This window comes from Crinia signifera, chromosome 5 (assembly GCF_055691185.1).
Source record: "Crinia signifera chromosome 5, ASM5569118v1, whole genome shotgun sequence".
NCBI classification, from domain to species: Eukaryota; Metazoa; Chordata; class Amphibia; order Anura; family Myobatrachidae; genus Crinia; species Crinia signifera.
In genome coordinates this window covers 168,988,994-169,011,648 of record NC_139221.1, presented here as the reverse complement: position 1 = coordinate 169,011,648, position 22,655 = coordinate 168,988,994, and the positions used below count along the sequence as shown (strand labels likewise).

The window sequence follows — 22,655 nt, the reverse complement described above, 5'->3', positions numbered from 1 at the left end:
GAACTTATCGCAGAACTTTGCTCGAACCCTCCTGAGCTGCAAATAAAAATCTGCATTAAGTAGGGCTATGCGGCTCAAATGCAGTATGCCCACCACTTACAGTATAACGGAAATGCTGCTTTACGTATCTAATCCCATACATTTTGTATTAAGTAAGTCAATTAGGCTGTTGTACAGGACTGGACGAGCAAACACTTGAATAGCATCCAATTTCTGTAAACATGATCCTAAAAAAATCATCCACTCCCCCCAGTGACCATACATTATGTATAATTTGTTTATCAACATTTATATGTACACAGAATCATTCTATACATATAATTATATAATCATTAGAGTGGGTGAGCAGGTGAGAGAGAGCGGGCCAGCGAGAGCGAATTAGCGAGAAAAAAAAGACGCGAGAGAGAGCGAGACCCATTGTCTTCCAAACACAGGGCTGTTACAGGATAAATATAATAACAGATAAGCCACGGTTCATGCTGGTTTAACAGTGATAATTGAATAGCACCTCAGCAAAGCAATTATCCAAAGTTCCCCTAAAACAGGGTTGAGGAACGTTTTTTGTGCCAAGGGCCGTTTGTATGGGGAAAAAATCCTTCGAGGGCCATATGTAAAAATGTATTTTACAAATTCCCCTGCTGCAGTCATTCCACGCTCCGGCGGCTGCTGCTGAATAGGACTGACAGTCTCCGGCAGCTGTTGACCACATTATTTATTTGGGATACGGTTGGTTGATCGACCTAAAGATGGTCTACAGTCATTAGGTCGACACCAATAGGTCGACATACTGCAAGGTCCACATGGGACATGGTCGACAGGTGATAAGGTTGACAAAAGCATTAGGTCAACAGGGTCTAGGTTAACAGTTAAAAGGTCGACATGAGCCGACATGTGCAGACAGGCGGTATTTCATGCCCTACCATCCACTAGGGTGTGGTGGGAGAATAAAATAGTGTGCCAAGCACAGTGAGGCACCGTGTCCAAAGCATGGCGAGCGCAGCGAGTTCATGTCGACATTCGGTTAAAAAAACAGTGAAAAACCCCATGTCAACCTAGACCCTGTCGACCTAATGCTTGTGTCGACCTTATCACCTGTAGACCTTGCAGTATGTCGATCTAGTGGTGTTGACCATCTTTAGGTTGACCATATGATCCCACTCCATTTCTTTAAAGGGAAATTATAGCATCAGTACAATGCCTGCCCTAGAGTTTCAGTAATTAATTCATGCCACCCTTAGGCCAAAGGTTTCTTTTTATAATATGTAGAAAAAAATATAAAATGAAGTAAATTGTGTACATACAGTAGGTCATCCTTAGGTTCAGTTATGTGGTGAGGGACAGTATTCCCTTCTGTTTGTCCACATAGTTTATGATTGGAAGCCACAAGCACTGGTTTTGCCTAATACATTTGCCGAAAATAATTTCATTTGGTCCTGGACCACCAACCAAGGGTACCCCTGAAAGTGATCTGAGGCACCCCGGGACATAGTTTGGGACAACACTTTTGTACAAAAATGAAAGCACAAGTGAAAATTCTGGAGTTAGCCTCACCTCTTTATGCTGTTTTCCAAGGATATGTGCTTGCCACAACAATTCACTTTTAATCTGTACACTGCACACAATGCAAGATAAATATCCAAGACTATTGTACGTACATAAATGGCAGTTAAGGTTTATGCAGAAGAAAACATTCTTCAATAAATACAGTTTGCAAAACTGTGTCTTGAGATATGCCATGTTAAAGCTGTGTACACACGGGGCGGTTTCATCACATATCGCTGGCAATATGGTCGCTGAGTGACCATATTGCCAGTGATTTCATGTGCTATGGGAGATAAATTGTCGGGAGCGCACACCCGCTGCCAGCTCTTTGTGGTCGCTGGTGGCAGAAGCATGCTCCTCCGATTATGGCTAATAATTGCTGGTCGCTGGTGCACAATGCACTGGGCACCAGCGATTTCTTGTCAAAATGAGGTAGAGACAGAATAGCTTGCAATTTTCAGCCAAAATCGCTGGTCGCTGATGTAAACAGTACACTGAGCAATATATTGCTGAGAGATATTTCAAGTACACTGAGCAATATATTGCTGAGAGATATTTCAAGTACACTGAGCAATATATTGCTGAGAGATTTTAAGACAAAATCGCTCAGCGACCAAATCATGTGTACACAGCTTTACAATGAAACACCATGGGCTTCATTTTAGAACATTTAAATTTTGCAAAGAATATACTGCAATTTAAGCTATGAATTTCCATATTCCAAAATACCTTTCACTAGTTTTAAGAAAAATATACAAAACTTTGTCCAGGAAGCTACAGTGTCTAGGTAGACAGACCAAAGGTCGATATGAGATTTTCATTTTTTTTTTCTTTTTCATACTTCATCATCCATGTGAACTACAAAGTGAAGACAGAGTGAGGCACCAGGCCCAAAGCATGCGAGCGAACAAATTACACTAATTGTGGGTCCATGTCAACAGGTGTCAGCATTAACAGGCAAAAACATGAAAAACTCATAGCATAGCGCATGTTGACCTTTTGTCAATGTCAACCTATTCACTGTCTAACTAGAGACACTGTAGACCTTTCAATATTCCTATTTCCTAAAGTTTTAACAACATTTATATTTTACATAATGCCAATATACTTTGTATAGTTGGTGACAACCAGTAATTAGAAGACGGTGCAGACCAGGGGTAGCCAACTCTAGTCCTCGAGATCTACCAACAGTTCACAGTTTCTATCTCACCTCACAGGTGCACAGGTGCACTCATTACTGACTGACACATTTTAGAAGATCCACAGGTGGAGCTAGTTATTTCACTTGCGATTCTGTGTGGAGACCTGGAAAACGTTAACTGTTGGTAGCTCTCGAGGACTGGAGTTGGCTACCCCTGGTGTAGACAATAGACTTTAATATTGTGTATGGTCACATACAATAGGGCCTACACAGAGTTTTAGTTTCATTTTCTAAGCAATCTAACTTAATTTGAATAGATCGCTTAGAAAATGAACCTACATCTCCATGTGTAGGGGCCATAGCCATAGCATTGCGCAGCTCCGCACGTCGCTATCGCCGGGCGATCTAGATCATGCATGCATAATAAATCTAGTCATATTGCCAGTGTTCTCACCGGAGAACACTGGCGCTGACAGATCGCTCAGCACACAGCGCTGTGCAGCGCTGTGTGATCTAGCGTCACTTTGCAACTTCACAACGTGTGTAGATACCTTGGGCCTTATTCAAATCTGAGCTCAGTACAAATGTGTTTGGGAAATGGGCAAAACCATGTGCACTGCAGGTGGGGCAGATGTAACATATATAAAGAGAGTTCAATTTGGGTGGGGTGTGTTGAAACTGAAATCTAAATTGCAGTGTAAAAGTAAAGCAGACAGTATTTACCCTGCACAGAAATAAAATAACTCACAAATCTAACTCTCTATACATGTTACATCTGCCCCCCTGAATAAGGCCCCTTGAGTAAAATTTTATAGGATGAGAGATTCAGAAAATTAGAGATTTGGTAAGAAAGCTCCAGTTTTTTTTTAAAACGGCAATCGTTTACACTTCAAAATCAAACTGGTTTTGCAGTGTAAATGATTGCCGCTTTAAAAAACCCTGGAGATTTCTCATCCTATTAAATTTCACCCTTAAAATTTACAAATAAAAACACAGCCAGGTACACACTAGGGGGTGTGGGTTAATAGGATAAGTCAAAAGGTCATCACAGGAATAAGGTCTAAAGTTTTTCACGTTATTTGGTGTCTATGTCGACATTTGTCAACATGGACACTGTATTCGTGTATCATTGCACTTGGCACACTATTATATTTCCCACTATGCCCATTTGTATCATGAAATAAGAACAAGACTGTTTATACAAAACCTTCTGTTGACCTGATCCTGTGTCTACAATTGACATGTCAATGCTGACCTAGACCGGATACCACACTAGGCCAGAGGTTTCCTAAAGGCACCCCAACAGTCCAGATTTTAAGTATAATCAAGCTTGGTCACAGGTGACTTAATAAGGTTATGGTATTTTAGATCTACACTGTCTAGGTCTACAGTAATATGGTCGACAGGGTCAAAAAGTTTGACAGTCAAAAGGTCAACATGTGTTTTTCATATTTTTTATGGAAATATCGACATGGACACCGTCTAAGTATACCACGTCCCCTAGCATGGCTCGGCACACTATTATATACTCCCTACATGCTGTAGTGGATGGTAGGGTATGAAATACCGCCTGTCGGTACAACGTCAGCTCTAAATTTTGTCAATCTATCATGAGTCCAGATACCACTTAATAAGGATCTCAGTCAATTTCATTAAACAATCTGTGCTTAGCCATGGATCTACTTAAAACCTGGACTGTTGGGGGTCCTTTGAGGAACGCAATTGAGAACCTCTGCACTAGGCAATCAAAAAGTGGATTTAACATTCTGATTCATACCGTTCTGATATATCATCAACATCACTCAGTTCCCTGGATCATCTTGTTGGGCAGCCTAAATGTTCTTTAAATGCAGTGGGAAATGTAAAGCTGTCCATACACTAGTGCAATTTGGACACTTTTCGCCAGATTCCGAAGGATCGGGCCCAGAAACCAGGTGAAAAGTAGCCAAAAAGCATGTTAGACATCCAATTCAATGCACGGTCCCGAGTACATCGGATAGGAGTAAGAGAACGGACATACTACACAACCAACTAGTGCAATGGGGAATGGGAACGCATAAGATATATTGTATGCAAAAGGACCGCAAGGGTCATTGCATGCGACTTCTCCCCTCGGGAAGACACATAGTGTATGGGGGGGGGGGGGGGGGTTCTGCAATTACGCTATCATCCACTGCAGCATGCAGTGTGTACTGGCTGCACAACATATTGGAAATGGATACCGACATAGTTCAGTCCCATCAGCAAAATATATGTGTAATATGCAGCAAATAAACAGCAGTTATTGAAAATATTAAGCGGCCCATTTATCCTTTAATATTTGCTGCTAAATCCTCCAAAAACTGCTTTTGGGGGTTAGCGACAAATATTAAGTATCACATGAATGTATCAGGATGAACAGCAGGAATCTCCAATTACTGTTGCGATCCCTGCTGCAATACTGCCGGCCGCATCCCCATAGGTTTCCAAGGAGTATCCGACACTACCCGATGTATCATCATCATCGGTTTGCATCGCATTGAGTCCCATTTACGCACTGCATTTCAGAATGGCAGTAGGCCATTGTTCCTGCTGGATATACATCCCTGCCATAGGATCACACATTACAATGCGCTCCTGGGCAGTAATATTCTGCCCAGATCGCATTGTATATGCAATCCTTAATAAAAGGGCCCCTAAGTTGCATGTCCCTTATTGCAAAATAAGAAATAAATTCCAAGCAGAAGACTAGTGGAACCCAATTTATTTGGTGGGCAAGCAGCTACCCTGGGTATCCAGTGCCATCCTCGGGTGTAATGTTATCATGTGTTGTTCTGCCATTCCTGGGAGCACTCTGCCAGCGTTTGTGTGTGTGTTTTACGATCCCCGTGCATACCCTACCACCCACACTCTGACCAGTGCTGTGCGCTACTCAATATAACGAAGGATATTTAGCAAGAGGGGACACGATCCTTTTCCTGACTGCAGTCTCACGCTGCTTGGCTTTCATCATCTGCCTGAGCTCTTCCTGTTTCTTGCCGGGAGCAGCCATGTTTCTCCTCTCAGCGTCTGGCAACAACAGTACGACCGACCAACTAAGCTCCTACTGTATATTCTTCCTGTCAACAAGTTCCGGGGCGGATAGAGGCGAGTTCCTTCAATCAGTAACGTTGATCCTGACGTCATCATATAGCGTTGTTTCTCTTATTCTACATAACGATATTTGATTTAACCCAATTATTTTCAGAATAAGCAGGGTAAGGGCCGTAACCTCAATTTGGAGGTATGGTTTATTAAAGAATATTTGCAGGATATTCTCTGAAACTACGAATCCCTCTTAATGTTTTGTGGGGGGATTTCAGAAGATCTACACTGTGGTCCCCTTTTTCTGACAGCATCTGCAGTCCCCATAGGTTTCTAAGGGGAGCTGCTGGAATCATTGTTTAATACCATTAGGGTATGTTACCATATAGTAGTTTTTGGGCAGTTGCGCATGCAACGGTACCTAAAAACAGTCTATTTTTTCATGTAGTGAAAGTGAAACCTACTGCTGTGATCCACAATTAAACAGCAGTTTTCTGGTCAATCTGGTTAACCACACCCCTAATTTGCATATCACATTTTTGTCAAAGACATTCACTAGTATTTTAGAACTCGCGTCCATAACATCGGTTATAACAAACCAGTCACTAAAATGACTCGGATGACCATCGGCGTGTTCACCATCGAGGGTTTCCATCGATTGTGAAACTGTGAAGAGCATCGATGGCAATCAGCTATACAATGGAAGACCATCGTTGGTGGTACCAATATGGTTCTTCTCCATCGATGGCAAAATCATTCATCATTGGTCATAAATAATCGATGATTGTGAAACACCGGCCGTCGATGTTCGTTGGTGACCGGCTGGGAACGATCTACAATTAAACGGTACAGAAGAGCGTGGCATACTGGCATTCAACGGGGCTTTCTTGCTGTAAGTCTGATAGGAGGAGGCTGTAAAATAGTAAAGAGCACTTGATAGTGCCATGGCTGGCCGGGTTGCTTCAGTGTGCGCAGTCACATGTAGCAACCATCACGGTTAGGTGTCTGTGGTTGTCTTCAGCGTTGTGCATTGACTGAGGCAGAGACTGGTAAGCAGCGAGCATTAAATGATTAACTGTTAACATGACCAATGTTGATAAAATGCTGTACTATTGAATTGTTCAAAAAAGAGGTTGTCAGGAAGAGCGAAGCATATCAATTACAGCTGGCATCTCCATGCATGGGCAAATTTACACACCTATCCGCTCTTAAAATAGCATCTGTCTAATCTGCATTGAGAGTTCCGTCTCTGCAATTTGTTTTCCCTTTGTGACGTTTAGTGGTTTCTGATATATGTATTTTATATACAATATTGCTGAATTGTGTTTGCAGCTTTCAGAAATACTATTATCCTGTTCGAATAAAACAAAGTTGCAATGTGAGTTAACGTTAAGCTCTCCCCACGCGCGTTGCAGTAACAGTGAATTTTTTTTTTTTTAAATCTTTATTGACAACCAAATAAATGTGACAGAGATTACTTCCTGCTTCTCAATAGTTTTCACATGGTAAGGAAGCAAACTATTGCTGGAGAAGACAGCTGACGAGGGTAAGTGATAGGTCTTCTTACAATAGTAATAATATCTGGGACACTTACTGCCACCATAGTTGTCTAGTCTTGTGCTGTTATTGCTTGAAGGCAGAGCAATCCCTGTGTTACATAGCAAGAAGCGTTATGTGCAGCATACCACCAAGGAGGATTATCAGAATCATCTTTATTGGCCAGGTATACTTGCGTATGCTTGGAATTTTTTGTGGTAGTTCAGCATCAAGCAGGGAACACAAGGGGGGTGGGAAGAAAGGCATAAACATACATTTCACATATATCTAGAACAGTTAGAGTTAGTATTGGTACGTTCAATATTGTCTAGTTGGTGGACAGCTATTGGGAAGAAGCCTTTTGTAGTTCTTGGCGTCTTTGCTGGGATGGACCTAAAACGTCTGCCTGATGGAAGGGGTTCAAACAGGTTGTGGCCAGGGTGTAGCTTGTCCGCCAAAATCTTTCCTGCACGCTTATTGACCATGGCTAGGTATAGTTCTTGGACAGTGGGGAGCTCCGCCCCAATGATCTTTTCTGCCATCCTCACCACTCTTTGCAACCTTCGTCTGTCATTCTCGTTTGCTCCTCCGAACCAGATTGTGATCGAGGAGCAAAGGACAGACTCTACTATGGCAGTGTAGAAGATGAGCAGCAGCTCCTGCGGGATGTTGAATTTCTTGAGTTGCCTCAGGAAGAACAACCGCTGCTGAGCCTTCTTGACAGTTGTAATGATGTTGGGACCCCATTTGAGGTTGCAGGAAATCTTTGTTCCTAGGAATTTGAAGGAGTCGACCCTCGACACTACTCTGTCAGATATTATGAGTGGGTGCATGGCATTTGGTTTCCTTCTGAAGTCCACCACCATCTCCACTGTTTTGAGGGGGTTGAGGTCAAGGTTGTTTCCGCTACACCATTTAGTTAGCCGATCCACCTCCCGTCTGTATGCCGACTCGTTTCCATCCATGATTAGGCCGAAACGTTGTCTGCAAATTTTATAATTTTTACTGACTGTTCTGCTGAGGTGCAGTCGTTTGTGTAGAGGGAGAAGAGCAGGGGGGAGAGGACACATCCTTGAGGGGCACCGGTGCTAATTGTGCATGTGTTTGACATGAATGCGCCTGCTTTCACCACCTGTTTCCTTTCAGTCGGAAGTCAGTGATCCAGGAGCATGTAGGTTCTGGGACTCCTAGTGAATTTGAGTTTTGACTCCAGTATGTGAGGGATGATAGTGTTGAATGCCGAGCTGAAATCAACAAATAGTATCCTTGCATAGGTGCCTGGACTGTCCAGGTGCTGTAGAATGTGGTGCAGCCCTAGGTTGACTGCATCCTCAACACTTCTGTTTGCTCGGTAGGCAAACTGCAGGGGGTCGAGGTGAGCATTTGTCACAGCTCTCAGATGGTTCAGCACTATACGTTCAAGCACTTTCATGACCACCAATGTTAGTGCAATCGGCCTGTAGTCATTGAGGTCTTTCGCAGTTGAGCTCTTGGGAATCGGGACGATAATTGAGCCTTTGAAGCAGGTGGGGACCTTGCACATTTCTAGTGAAGTGTTGAAAATCTTGGTAAAGATAGGGGCGAGCTGTGTTGCACAGGTCTTGAGGACAGATGGAGACACTCCGTCTGGGCCTCCAGCTTTCCTAGGGTTGACTCTCTTGAACATTCCTTCTACCTCCTGTTTGGGGGTGGCAGTTTTGGAAGGAGGGTGGGCAAGCCGTTTTTCCCCGGTCAGGGGTAGGACTGATGCAGGTAGCTTCCTTCTCGAACCTGCAGTAGAAATCATTGAGCTCGTTCACTAGTTTCTGGTGCATGGTGGAGGGGGTTTGAGAAATCTTGTCTTGGTTATAGCTTGCATGCCTCTCCAAGCTGATGCGGGGTCGTTGGTTGACAGGTTGTTCCGAGCTTGTCTGAGAATCTTTTTTTTGCCAGCTTGATTTCCCGTGTTAAGGAGTTCCTGGCCTGTTTGTACAGGACAATATCACCACTGCGATAGGCTTCTTCCTTTGCCCAACGGAGCTTTCTGAGTTGACCGCTGAACCATGGCTTGTTGTTAAAGGTGCGTGCTGTTTTGATTGGCATGCACAGGGCCTCGCAGAACCTGATGTAGGCTGTCACTGTGTCGGTCAGATCGTCTAGGTTTGTAGCGGAGGATTCAAAGACTCCCCAGTCTGTGCATTCGAGACAGGCCTGAAGCTTCATTTTTGCCTCGTTTGTCCAGCTTTTGACTGATCTGACCACTGGTTTAGCTGACCTTAGCTTCTGGGTGTAATTTGGTAGAAGGTGGATTATGCAATGGTCAGAGAGGCCCAGAGCTGCCCGGGTGATAGCCCGGTAAGTAGACTTGATAGTGGTGTAGCAGTGGTCTAAGGTGCGTCCTTCCCTGGTGTGGCATCTGACTTGCTGTCTGTACTTCGGTAGCTCTTGGGACAGGTTGGCACTGTTGAAGTCGCCCATCACTATAAGCAGTGCTTCCGGATATTTGAGTTTTGTGTCTGTTATCCTGGTGGCCAGTTGTAGTTGGGCTTCTTTTGCATTTCCTTGGGGAGGTATATACACCCCCACCAGGACTATTGAGGCAAATTCCCAGGGGGAGAAAAATGGGTTGCATTTAATGATGAGTGTCTCCAGTTGAGGGCTGCTTGATTTTACTCACAGTTTTTACGTCGGTGCACTACCCTTCATTTATGAAGAAGCAGATACCTCCTCCCTTGGTTTTTCCGGTGAGCTCCTTGTCCGTGAGTCAGCCCTGAGGAGACTGTAGCCCGGCAGCATCCTAGTACCCAGAATGTGTAGTTGCCAAATCCTAGTGGGAGAAAGGACCTCTGTCGACAAACCATGTGACTCCAGGAGGAGGAACACGGTTGAATGAATTATACCGTCACTGGGCTAGATGAATTATAACACTTCCTGCTTACCTTCATTAATGAGGCAAAGCATGAAGGAACACTGACAAGATATATTGGCGTAGATTTATTAAGCTCTGTGAAGTGATAAACGGTCTGTTTTTTATCACCGGCCAATCAGCTCCTACCTGTCATTTTTAAACCAATCATGTAACTTCACAGGTAGGAGCTGATTGGCCGGTGATAAAAACCAGACAGTTTATCACTTCACCGAGCTTAATAAATCTACCCCACAAACACTTGTCCGCCGAAGCGGTGGAGCGCAAACTCCCTCCAGCCAGTGACGTGACGTTTCCTCCACCCCTTCCAGACCAGCTGTACTGGGCATGCGTGAGGTCTCTCTACTCACGTGAGATCTCCAGTGCAGGTCAGCCCTGTTGTGGGGTTAGGGCTCCGCCACCCTGCAGCTGTAGAAGCCGATAGCGGCAGGGGTGGAACCGTTCATACATTTGCCCTGCATATCGGTCTGCTATAATTTAGATAGCAGTTCCAACATGGACAGGGGCGCCCCTGTCAGTTAGTGCACACCGGCTCATTCTTACGTGGGGGAGAAGCGGTATTGGTGCACATAACATGCGCTGATACCCTTTCTTCTTTCATACATTCTTTAGTAACCCAAGCGTGGCAAAAGTACATTTAGCCTCCCATATTTGGACCTTGCTCCTCCCCCTGTTGTGCCGTTTCACACAATTGTGATGTCAGTGTTCCTTTCCTCTACTAGGATAAAGACATAACTATTATGAATTTCCTATTAGTGACTCTGAGTCTGAAAAGTGGTGTGGCTTGATGGGATGATGCAATCACAAGCCATGCATACCTCCCAACATGAACCTCTCTAGGAGGCAGGGCCATATTAACGCATGGGCTTACTGGACAGCTAGGGCTCCACAATTCTAGGTGGCATTGAAGAGGGATTTGCTGGTGCTTCTGGAGTTTCTTGTGAGGCTAGTAGAGATTGCTTCGCATGAAGTTATGATTTTTTTTTTTACTTAGGTAGGAGCCCCCAGTGTACTTTGCTTTGGTTCCCTGTTCCTCATCCCAGACTCACCTTCGCCTCATCTGTCTGTGATCTCTTTTGTGTGAAGTGAAGCAATTCTCTTCCTATCCTCCTTATACTTCTGGTTTGGCTTGTCACATGACCGCTTTATGTGCTGGTCTGATGAAGGTATGTTAGTGGCTAACAGTAAGTGTTATCCACCTATGCAATTCTGCTTCTTTAAAGCAACAGGAGATTATATCGGGGAAATTGTTGAATGGGGTACCCCCTATTGTCTCTAGACAATTTATTGTTTTTAAAGGTAATTAAGGACTGTTCTCATTCAATTTTTATGAGGTTCCATAACTATAGTCTCTATAATCCACCCTGACTCTAAATGGTTTCACTTTTAAGAAAACTTGTGGCTACTACTGATATTTTATTCTCACAGCAAAAAATCAAGAGTTCTGTTAATGCCAAGAACAGTCATCAAGACCCTGTAGTTAGGTCAGGGTCATCCTTAAAAGGAACAGGGTTTAAAATCCATTAATCCCCTAGGGATGATCCTGCCCTTTGACATTTTGTCAAGCCAATGGCCAGTATTCAATGTAATTTTTCTCTATGTGCAGCCCTCCCTCTCCCCCTATTCAACGTGTCAGAGGCTCGCTACCCCTGACAGCGAATTTAAACCTTACCCCCCCCCCCCCCTCCCCGGGGGGGACAGCGGAAGGCAGGGAGATGAAAGCAATAGCCCCCTTCACATAATAAAATTACTGATTTTACCCTTTGGAAGCAGACTGTCCGGGACACTTGGGTGTTAGAAGTGGTCTCCATGGATTATCGGTTAGAATTCCTTTCAAAACCCAGACGGGAAAGATTTTTAATTTCACAGCTTCCAAGCCCAGGGGCGGAACGGGAAGTGTTGGTCTCAAGTATAAAGGACCTGATAGATTCGGGAGCAGTCGAAGCGGTCCCAGAGGCAGAGGAAGGCCTAGGCTTTTACTCTCGTCTATTTGTGGTAACAAAAAGTTCTGGAGGTCTCAGGACTATTTTAGATTTAAGAGACCTACACAGCAGAATTTGGAAACGGAAGTTTCACATGGAGACAGCCAGATCCATTCTAATGGGGCTGAGAAAAAATGGCTACCTCGTCTCAATAGATCTAAAAGACTCCTATTTTCATGTCCATATCTGTACACAAGACAGAAAATTTCTCAGGTTATACGTGGGAGGAAACTATTTTCAGTTTACCTGCCTCCCGTTTGGCCTCACATCCTCACCCAGGGTATTTACAAAGGTTCTAGTGGTCCTTATAGAGTGTCTCAGGAAGAGAAATATCGTGGGCCTATCTGGACGATCTACTCATCTCAGCAAGATCAGAAAGTGAAGCCGTTTTAGCCTCAGAAACCATCATCCAGTTTCTTCTGGAGCACGGATGGTTGGTCAACTGGGACAAAAGTCACCTGACTCCTGCTCGTACTATTCAGTTTTTGGGCATCATAGATACAGCAAAGTTCAAATCGCATTGACCAGTCAAAAGGTGCGGCAATATTTAAGATCTCATTTGTGTTATACAAGAAAATCAAAGAGTCCCATTAAGGCTAGTGGTGAGTCTTCTAGGTATGATGGCATCAACGGTAGATGTTGTCCCCTGGGCCAGATGGCAAATGAGGACACTACAGTGGCATCTCCTTCGGTATACCAAAAGCCGAGTATCATTAGACTCGGTCCGTAAGCAAGTCCCTACAGTGGTGGCAAAGCGACTATCTGGCGTCCAGGACAATCTGGTGTTTCCAGGAGAGTGGGAGCTGAAGGACTCTGTCTTCCAGCAAATAGTGCGTCGATTTGGACAGCCACAGATAGACCTCATGGCAACACCAAAGAATGCAAAGGAACCTCTTTTCTTTTCCCGGCCCGGGGGTCTGAAGGAGTGGATGCCTTGTCCCATAGGTGGAAGTTTGCTCTGGTGTACATATTTCCACCGTTTCCACTCATCCACAAAGTTTTATGGAAGATCAGGTCAGAGCAAGTTCAAGCAATAGCTATTCTTCGGTATTGGCCCAGGAGGTCCTGGTTCCCGATGGTAGAAAGTATGGCGGTGGCAGAGCCATAGTTTCTCCCAATATCTCCCAACCTATTGAAGCAAAGGCCAGTGTGGTGTCAGGAGGCGGCTCTGAGGAAGCTAACTTGTGAAACACGTGTCAGCCTTTAGCTGGCTACAAATGTTTCTAACCATATTGAAATGTATAAATAATGAAACAATGTTACTGTGAAAAATGTTTGTAGATAGTGAAGTCCCAGACAGGGAGATACAGTAAAGGTATTTGTAGATATTTAACCCTACACAGGGAAGTCAGCTATCATCTCAAACTTGTCAGTATTAGCCACAGATAGGAAGATACAGTAAAAGTGTCTGCAGATATTTATCCCTACATAGGGAAGTCAGCTATCATCTTAAACCTGTCATTATCAGGAATTTACAGAGTCTGACAGTGTACCATAATTTACCAATCCTATCTTAGCCGACCTAATATAGGCAAAATATTAAATTGTTTATCATCATGCCAAAACTCTAATACCAATATTTTCTGTGTATTAAAGGGCAACCAACACACTATCTCACACCAAACTCCAGGTATCCAAATGAATGGATATAAGCACCATATATCAGACCAGATAGAGTTATAATAGGTCCTTCTGAGACAGCGGAGTATTAACTCACCTGATGAACAGATTAAGTTTTTGACATGTACCTTAAGGCAAGGTGGCTCACTGATAATACGCAGAAACTATAATTGCAGAAGTGAATTTTGGGACCAATACTGCAATAATACGTCTTTAGCAGTATTAGCAGCTCTGTGAGAGAGAGACTTAATACCAAATAAATGGCTCACCTGTGACATGCAGAAATAGTAACTGCACAGGTGAAATCTCACAGGGAAGTGACCATATAAAATAATAGCCACCTTGGCGAATGAGATGCATGTGACTCTGTAATATACATTCACCACTTATAAAAGATAATTCAAAATGCTGACGTGTGTGTGTGTGTATGTGTATGTGTGTATATATATATATATATATATATATATATATATATATATATATATAAATTAGATCTTTGAAGAGTGGGAATTAAAACCCTAGAATAACACCTTTTCTGACTGGGAATTGAACCCATAAGAAGTACTACAAAATAAATTCACAGTATCACTTGTAGCCGGCTTAAGGGGAACCTTTTATCCCTATAAACATCACTTTTCTTTCTTTCCTGCTTCTGCACGTCGCCAACATTTGTTATGTGTATGTATGTCTAAAGTCTTTTTAAACTCTTGAAATTTTCACAAGTACCAGAAGGAGATCACCCTGTGAGATTCTATATATATTAAAAAATCGACACAGGACATTTTTCTCTCTTCTTTTTAGTTCAAATACTAATAAAAGTAAAATTCTAACATTTTGGGATTATTCCCTCAATAATACTCTTTTCTCTCTTTTGGTATGCATCCATAGCGCAATTCTTTCCCTATCCAGTTGGTGTCAGGATCCAAAGAGGCTACATTTAGCAGCGTGGAAATTGAAAGGAAGCAGCTGAAGGATAGGGGTCTATCTCTGGTATTGATCGACATACTCCTACAGGCGAGTAAGAAAGTATATTCAAACATATATTGTAGGATTTGGAGAATCTTTGCCGGATGGTTAAAAGATGAATTTCAATTTCCTTATGCAAGCATTTCACATATTCTGCAGTTCCTCTGTGAATGATTCAACAAAGGATTGGCAGTAGCAACTTTGAAAGTTCACATTTCAGCACTTAGCGCATTGTTGGATAGAAGATTGGCCAAACACAGGCCCTTATTCTGGTTGGTGCGGTCGAGCCGCATATGCGGCTCCGACCGCACCAGACGTATCCCCGCCCACACTACGGATCGCCACGGCCGTCCGTACACGGACGGCTGGCGATCCGCACGAAAATGGTGGAGGCGTACGCCTCCACCATGGTGGGAGCTGCCCCCTGCATTCGATGGTCGACGACCATCGAAGGCAGGGCCGCACGCCGCGGCAGCTCCCGCAAGCTGAGACCACACGGACAATCGTCCGTGTGGTAGCTTGTATGGGGGCTGAAAGCTGACATCCGCCGACGTCAGCTTTCCGCCCCCATGAGTGGCGTCATGCCCTCATTACCATGCGTACGCCCCGCGTTTGCATGGGAACGCCCATGAAACGCGGGGCGTACACATAGGGAAATGAGGGGATGAAGCCCCTCACGCCCCTATACGCCCCCTTTGCGGCGGACGAAATCCGTCTGCGGCGAAGGGGGCTGCACATGCGCAGATTGACCTCTGCGCATGTGCAGAAGAAAAACATCGGCGGTACGGCCGCACGCGGGCCGTACCGCACGAATCAAAATAAGGGCCACAGTCTGATAAAGAGATTCTATCAAGCGATAAAGAGGATTCGACCAAGGATCAGGTCGGTGGTCCCTCAGTGTGATCTCAATTTAGTTTTAAACGGACTTATGTCAGCACCATTTGAGCCATGTGATAGGTCTAAACTAAAGTTTCTCACATGGAAAGTGGTGTTTCCCGTAGCCATCACATCAGCAAGGCGAGTGGGAGAGCTACATGCTTTATTATTTCTAGAACCTTATTTGAAGTTATTTCCAGACAAAGTAGTCCTCAGAACCAGACCTTCATTTTTGCTGAAGGTGGTTTCTTCATTTCACATGGATCAAGATATTGTTTTGCCATGTTTTTTTCCCTAACCCAGTCAAGAAGAAGATCTCCATACGTTGGATATGGTTAGAGCAATTAAAATGTATTTGTATCGGACAGCCAGCTTCAGGAAAACAAAGTGATTATTTGTTATTCCACAGGAGGCAAAGAGAGGATTTGCTCCTTCCACACAAACCATCTCAAGGAAGTAATTAGTAATTAGCTTTACACACAAGAAAGTAGGCCGGCAAGTTCCAGAAGGAATTAAGGCACACTCGGCTAGAGCAATAGTATGGCTTATTTTGATTTAATCATCTGTTAACTATCATGTTAACTATCAGTGTGTGAGTGCTGCCAATACTGAGGACCTGATGTTGCCCCATAGCACCTGCTGTTGGCCTGAAATGACACCCTGCAGCCAATGACCCTGCTACAGAGTCACTTTTTCAGGAATTCCTGGTGCAGCCTTTGGATCTTTGGGTAGTGCACGATTTTGAGCTAGCATAATGTCGTCATAGGTTTAAGGGGCATGGACAACACACAATGTTATAGAGCCCTGACCTGGAATTCTGTGTTTGTTTCTGAGTTTTAAGGGGTGATTTCAGCCCCTTTTTGTAAGCCAAATAATGCTTCGGATGTATGCCCTGCAGTGATGCCAATGTGCGGTCCCGCGTATCGACATCGCCGTCTGGGAAAGCCAGTGCTTGCATTGTGGGGTTTTGCTTCTTCTAAAAACAGGCAAAGCCGGGGGCGTGGCTTGGCTGGCAACGTGAGCAGGTGCGGGGAGTGAGAGCTCCGACAAAATCCTTTCTAAATATCCTTCCCCGGGACCCCTGGACGCTGTACCCTTACCCCCACAGGCTCCGGAGCTGATGCTGTGTCCCCTGCTGCATCTGTGTCTCCCCTGTGCGGTGTGCGAAGAGCTGGACGGCTGCCTGGCCCTGCTGTGGTCTGCGTGTCCTCTCCTCTGAGTCCGAGCGAAATTTTGGATCCTCCGGCAGTTCTAACGAGGTTCCTGGAGTGCGGCCCTGTGGACTCGCTGTGCTGTTCCCCTGTCCGGTGTGTCTGCGGGAGGGGGTGGTTGGTGACCCTCCGGTGAATTGTCGGTAGTGAGCGGGAGTCATCCCTGTCGGGGTGCGCTGCTTAGCCGGCCGGAGGCGCCGGCGCCGTCTTGCTGGCCTGACTTCTGGACTGGGGTACCTGTGCCGCGGTACCCTGTATCTGCTGGTTTACACGGGCGTCCCTGACATAATTGAAGCCTGCGGGATCTGTTCCTGGACCCTGTTACATCCTGAGGTGCTCAGACCCTCTCTGGCCATTTCTTCATCCTATAATGGTGAGCTTATGTGCACGGGTGTGACAGCAGTTATTTTGTGGACCTGCGATTTGGAGCTTACACGTGGCAGACGGAGGTGTATATCTGTGGCCTTCCACCATTGTTTTTAACTGGGCACGTATTTACCTGCATGCTGGGACAGGGGTGTGCTAGCCATCGCCAGTTTTGTGCCCTTTAGCTGCCAGCTTGTTTCTTCTATTATTCTACACATCTCCCCGGAGCATGGATGTAACACAGATGCTTCAAGCCATCCAGGCCTCTACACAGAGGCTTCTCCACAGAATCGATAATATATCAGCCGTTACCGTGCCTCTCCTTACACATTCTGATGTTGCCCCTGCAGACGGGATCTTTAATACTAATGATGTCTCCCAGAGGAAAATCCTTTTTTCTCCGAGTGCACCAGGGCAATGTGATGTTGGAACTGAGGGGGTCATGCCCATGCCCGATGGTTGTGCAATACCTGTGGCTCCTATGTCAGCTAAGATTGTGGACATATGTTGTCCTATGATTGTGCCTACACCTATGGACCCTTTTACTGCTTCACCTGACTGCTACAGCGGCAAAATCCTTCCCTCATCTACCCCTAATGTGCTTCACATGCAGGACTTATGTTTGCCACTTTATTGGAGGGGACATCCTGGACGCTATCCTGGCTGCCTCTGTATAATACGAGCTGAGACTACTTATTCCTGCTTGTCATTTCTGGAGCTCGTGTATGCTATATATAGATCCTTTTTGGGACTGAAGAACTGGCCCGATTAGATCCGCATGGTGTCTGGAGGCTAATTTCCTATGTTTCTTAATACTATGCTATTTCTGATTTACACCTATATATACGTATGTAAACTTTTCTCAGATGCCTGCTTTAATTGTTCCCATTTTCCCTTAGTACAAAATGCTTGTTATTATACATACTTGTTGGAATGGAAAACGGATACAAATTGGCTGTTATATTTAGTGGGGAAATTAAATTTTGAATCGATGTCTTCGGAGTCTGGGGGAACTGCCCCCAAGCCACCACGTTTATCTAACATAACATCCTGAATCAGCAGGGGGGGGGGGTTAGAATGTTGGGATGGGGGAAGGGATTAGATAGATAGTTTAAGATTGGTAGGCTGTAGTTGGGAGATTTAGTTTAGGGATCCAAGTGCACCCTAGTTGGGGCTGGGTAGTACAGGGTGGGGGGTTATAAGGGTGGTTGCTTTGGGGGTGGTGTTTCATTTTAGATTTCCAACAACAGTGATGGACGGATTTGCTTGATAACTATAGTTATAGCTGGTAAACTACTTTATACTACAAACCACTTCAGTGCTGGGTGGTACTGATTCTTTTTAAATGTACAATTTAAGTGTGAACATGACTGCTTCGTAGAAGTTGGCACCTCAATTTTTACCCGAGTAGGCGCCCTCGGGTATATATATATATATATCTCCTGTGTTAATACGAAGCTATGTAACCCTATAGAACATCCTGTTTCGGATATACCTTTCCGATCACCACCACTTTGTATATTGTATAATTGGATGTGCGACTCCATCTGTTACTCATTTCATTTTATGTATGCTGTATATGTGGTGGGGGGGTGGGGGTGGGGGGGGGTTGGTTGCTTTGTTTGTTATGTAAAAACAATAAAAATTACTCAATTTAAAAAAAAAAAAAAAAACAGTCAAAGCCAAGCTCAGCACAAGCATTGCAGTGTGCTGAGCGGGTGTCTCGCTATGGGCCTTATTCTAGTTCACTCTTTCTGGCAAATTCCTTCTTAGATGGACAAAACCATGTGCACTGCAGGGGGGCAGATGTAACATGTGCAGGGAGAATTAGATTTGGGTGAGTTATTTTGTTTCTGTGCAGGGTAAATACTGGCTGCTTTATTTTTACACTGCAATATAGATCTCATTTTGAAGTAAAACCCCACCATATCTAATTCTCTCTGCACAAGTTACATCTGCCCCACCTGCAGTGCACATGGTTTTGTCCATATAAGAAGGATTTTGTCAGTGAGAGTAAACTAGAATAAGGCCCTATGTGCTGAGCTTCATGCTGCAGCACGTCGATCAGCAGAAAAAGCCGGGTTGCCCCCGTGTGTACAGGACTTTAGCTAGTATATTGTTTGTTACACCAACACCTCATGTCTCTTCAAATCTGTATGTTTGAAATATAATTTATTGAAGTCAGCCAGGCCAGTGCAGTTATCTTCTATCTTCTTTTGTGCAGAGCAGTTGGAGCTATACTATGTGTGGATCGTTAAAACGGAGATTCTTAATACTTTATGGCACACAGCATGGGCAGGCAAAAGCTATTGCCGAGGAAATAGGCCAACAGGCAGATAACCGTGGATTTGTCGCTGACATTTTCTCACTGAAAGATCTGAATAAGGTGAGATTCTAAGATTTTGAATGTTATGCTTTTTTTTTTTTTTTTTTTTTTTTTTAATAGATCTAATCGAATAATACAGTATGTGGCTGAGACAGACAAGTATGTACTGTAAATATCTTAAATATTCAGTTAGTGACGCCTTGTTAATTATAGCTGTGCTAGACTCGTGTTTGCTTAGCCAAATACAGGTTGAGTATCCTTATCCAAATATCCATTACCCAAATTATTCCCGAAAACCATACATTCCAGAAAGTAAAAAAACTTTGCTAAAAACTTACTGGGAACATCTGTAACAGCGCTACTGAGGACATGATATGTCACTGGCACTGTATATGTGCACGAAAATGATGATTGCTTGGCATTCAAATTCAGTATCTCGGGTAGTACACAAATTTTGTTTCATGTTTTGAAACCTTGTTTTTGAACAAATAAAATAGATGTGTGTATTTCATGTGGTTAATATGTTTAAACAGCATAAATGCAAGATACTTCAAAATACATAATTGAAGTATTAAAAATATTCCAAATACTGAATAATCCATTATTCAAAATTCTCCTGATTCCGAGCATTTTGGATAAGGGATACTCAACCTGTACAGGGTAATCGAGGCTACACACATAGCAATTTTTAGCCATTTTCTAAGCAATCTGACTAGATTGCTTAGAAAATGACCCTACATCACTGTGTGTGTAGGGGCCAGCATCGCTATCACTGAAGAATGAACAGTGTGTCCATCAATATCGGCATCGCCATTGTTCTCTCACCTGAAAACACTGGTGCTGTCAGCTTACTCAGCACACAGCGCTGACAGCTCGCACTGTGTGGGCTGTCAGTGCTGGGTACTCAGCCAACCTATCATAGGTAGAAAGCCTTCAAACATCGGCATATGTGAAGGCCCTATAACTCTACCTTCTCATCAGCTAAATTTTAGCCTCATTACTAGCCAAAGCATTGCATGCAATCTAGGATCAGCTGTGCCAGTCACATACACAGAATGTTTGATAATGACCAAAAGCAGTAAGCCGGTATTAAAAATTGCAGGTCTAACCACAAATTGCTCCTCTGCATCGCTTTCCATGGAATTCTCTGAAGATCAGTCACTTCCCTCGCACCCTATGAAACTCACCCCTCCATACACCTTTCTGCCTCACTTGTCCAATTCCCTCTTATTAGCACTCATGAGATTTTTACTTTTTGCTCTATATTGACAAAAACATTCAAAAACTGTCACCATAAAACATTCACAGAGCTAGAGCTACACTTATCCCTCTCTCTACTGCTTCTTTTAACTGGTGACATTTCACCAAATCCAGGCCCCAAATGCTTGTCCTGCTCGTAGACACCTAACTCACAGTAACCTATTAATACAGCGAACCTAAACGTTAAATGTCTCCCTTTACCCACCAAATCACTAAAATGTGCATTCTGGAATGCACACTATATTGGCAACAAATTAATATCCATTCATGACTATTACTATCCCAGTCCTTCCCATACACCAGTGGTTCCCAAACTGTGCGCCTAGGCTCCCTGGGGTGCCTTGGAGCACTTGCAGGGGTGCCTAATGTTGGTAGTCCAGAACCAATTCAAGTTATTTATGGCCAATGAAATAGGCAAATTCAGTGCTTGTGGTTTCCAATTAAGAATATGTAAGTAAACAGAAGTGAATCCTGTTTCTCAACACATAAGTGGACCTAAGGAAAACATTTAAATCACAACTAATTTAATATTTTTTCCTGAAATTAGTAACTAACTTTTGGCCTAGGAATGCCGGGAAAATATTCTGATACTTTATGGTGCCATGATTCAAAAAGTTTGGGAACCACTGCCATACACCATTTTATCACCGGTTCCATCACTCGCATTCACATCATTTGAAGTACTATCTATCAGGACTTACTGTACACTCCTTTCCTGCTGTGTGTCGCAGTCATCTACAGTATCACCCCCATTGAAAAACCATACATTTATGGAAGATTTCTCTGCCTGTCTCCCTCGCTTCCAATCTTATGAGTTCCCCACCATCATTCTGGGTGACCAGCATCGCTATTGATATCCCAAAATCCAATTCTCATGCCTCCAAACTACTCTCTAGCCTCCTCTCTCTGCCTCTCCCAAAGGACGGTGTATCAAAGACACAGCCATTTCTTGGTTCTCATCCTACTTATCGAAACGATCTTTCAATGTTTGTTTCTCTAATTTCACCTCTTGTCTACCTCTGTCAGTTGGAGTACCTTAGGGTTCTGTCTTGGGTCCACTGCTTTTTTCAATTTTTACCACATCTCTTGGCAAATTTATCTGCTCTTTTTGGATTTCAGTATAATCTGAATCTGAGTGTTTGAATGATACTCAAATCTACCTATCCTCCACCTGTCTCTATCTGTTTTGGTCCGTGTCAATAAATGCATTTTTGCGATTTCATCTTGGATGTTATATCTCCACCTCAAACTGAATTTTTAACAGAATTAATTATATTTCTACTGAAAAATAATAGTTACCAACCTGAAACTCTATTAATGTTAAGCATGACAATCATTGGTACTTGTTTCCTAGCAGGGCGCCAGTACGCTGAAAGCATACAGGGCTATTCTCCATAGCAAAATCGCATTGCATTGCATCTCATGGGCCATTATAGTGCCATGCGATGCGATTACATTTTTTAATGTAATTTATTCATTGCATTGCACCTCCCGAAAAATTGAATGAGATTTTATAGGGTGCGATGCCATGCCATTAGCTATACACTTGTATGACCTACAATGAGGTTTCACTGACTCCCCCACTATCCACGCCACCCGAAGCGGCGGCGGAATGCGTCCTCCTGACCTTTTCATACCCCCACTATCCACGTCGGAGTTGATTTTATATAGTGTGGCGAGCGGACGCGTAAAGTAATCTGCGTCTGCTCACCACGCTTCGAGCTCCATGGCTCGCCACACTATATAAAATCAACTCCACGCCTACGTGGATAGTGGCGATATGAAAAGGTCGCATTGCATGGCACTATAATGGCCCATGAGATGCAATGCGATTTTGCTACGGTAGCGTACGTAAGAAAAC

At 43.9% G+C, this 22,655-nt stretch overlaps 2 protein-coding genes across 9 annotated transcripts in view; one reads left to right on the top strand and one right to left on the bottom strand.

Annotated features, from left to right (window-relative positions):
• Window positions 1–5,954, bottom strand: part of ZNF830 (zinc finger protein 830) — a 58,121-nt gene extending 52,167 nt beyond the window's left edge. The window contains exons 1-2 of the mRNA XM_083188277.1: window positions 5,605–5,954; window positions 1,552–1,642 (exon numbers count right to left, since the gene is read on the bottom strand). Of these exons, the coding sequence (XP_083044403.1) occupies window positions 1,552–1,642; window positions 5,605–5,714 (201 nt within the window). The 5' untranslated portion in view covers window positions 5,715–5,954. The remainder of the gene's footprint in view (window positions 1–1,551; window positions 1,643–5,604) is intronic.
• Window positions 5,812–22,655, top strand: part of MTRR (5-methyltetrahydrofolate-homocysteine methyltransferase reductase) — a 110,189-nt gene continuing 93,345 nt past the window's right edge. The window contains exons 1-4 of one of the 8 annotated variants that reach the window (XM_083188276.1): window positions 6,620–6,638; window positions 7,242–7,292; window positions 14,678–14,803; window positions 19,433–19,594. In XM_083188276.1, the coding sequence (XP_083044402.1) occupies window positions 19,451–19,594 (144 nt within the window). In that variant the 5' untranslated portion in view covers window positions 6,620–6,638; window positions 7,242–7,292; window positions 14,678–14,803; window positions 19,433–19,450. The other 7 variants (XM_083188271.1, XM_083188272.1, XM_083188269.1 and 4 more) reach the window with 7 other exon arrangements.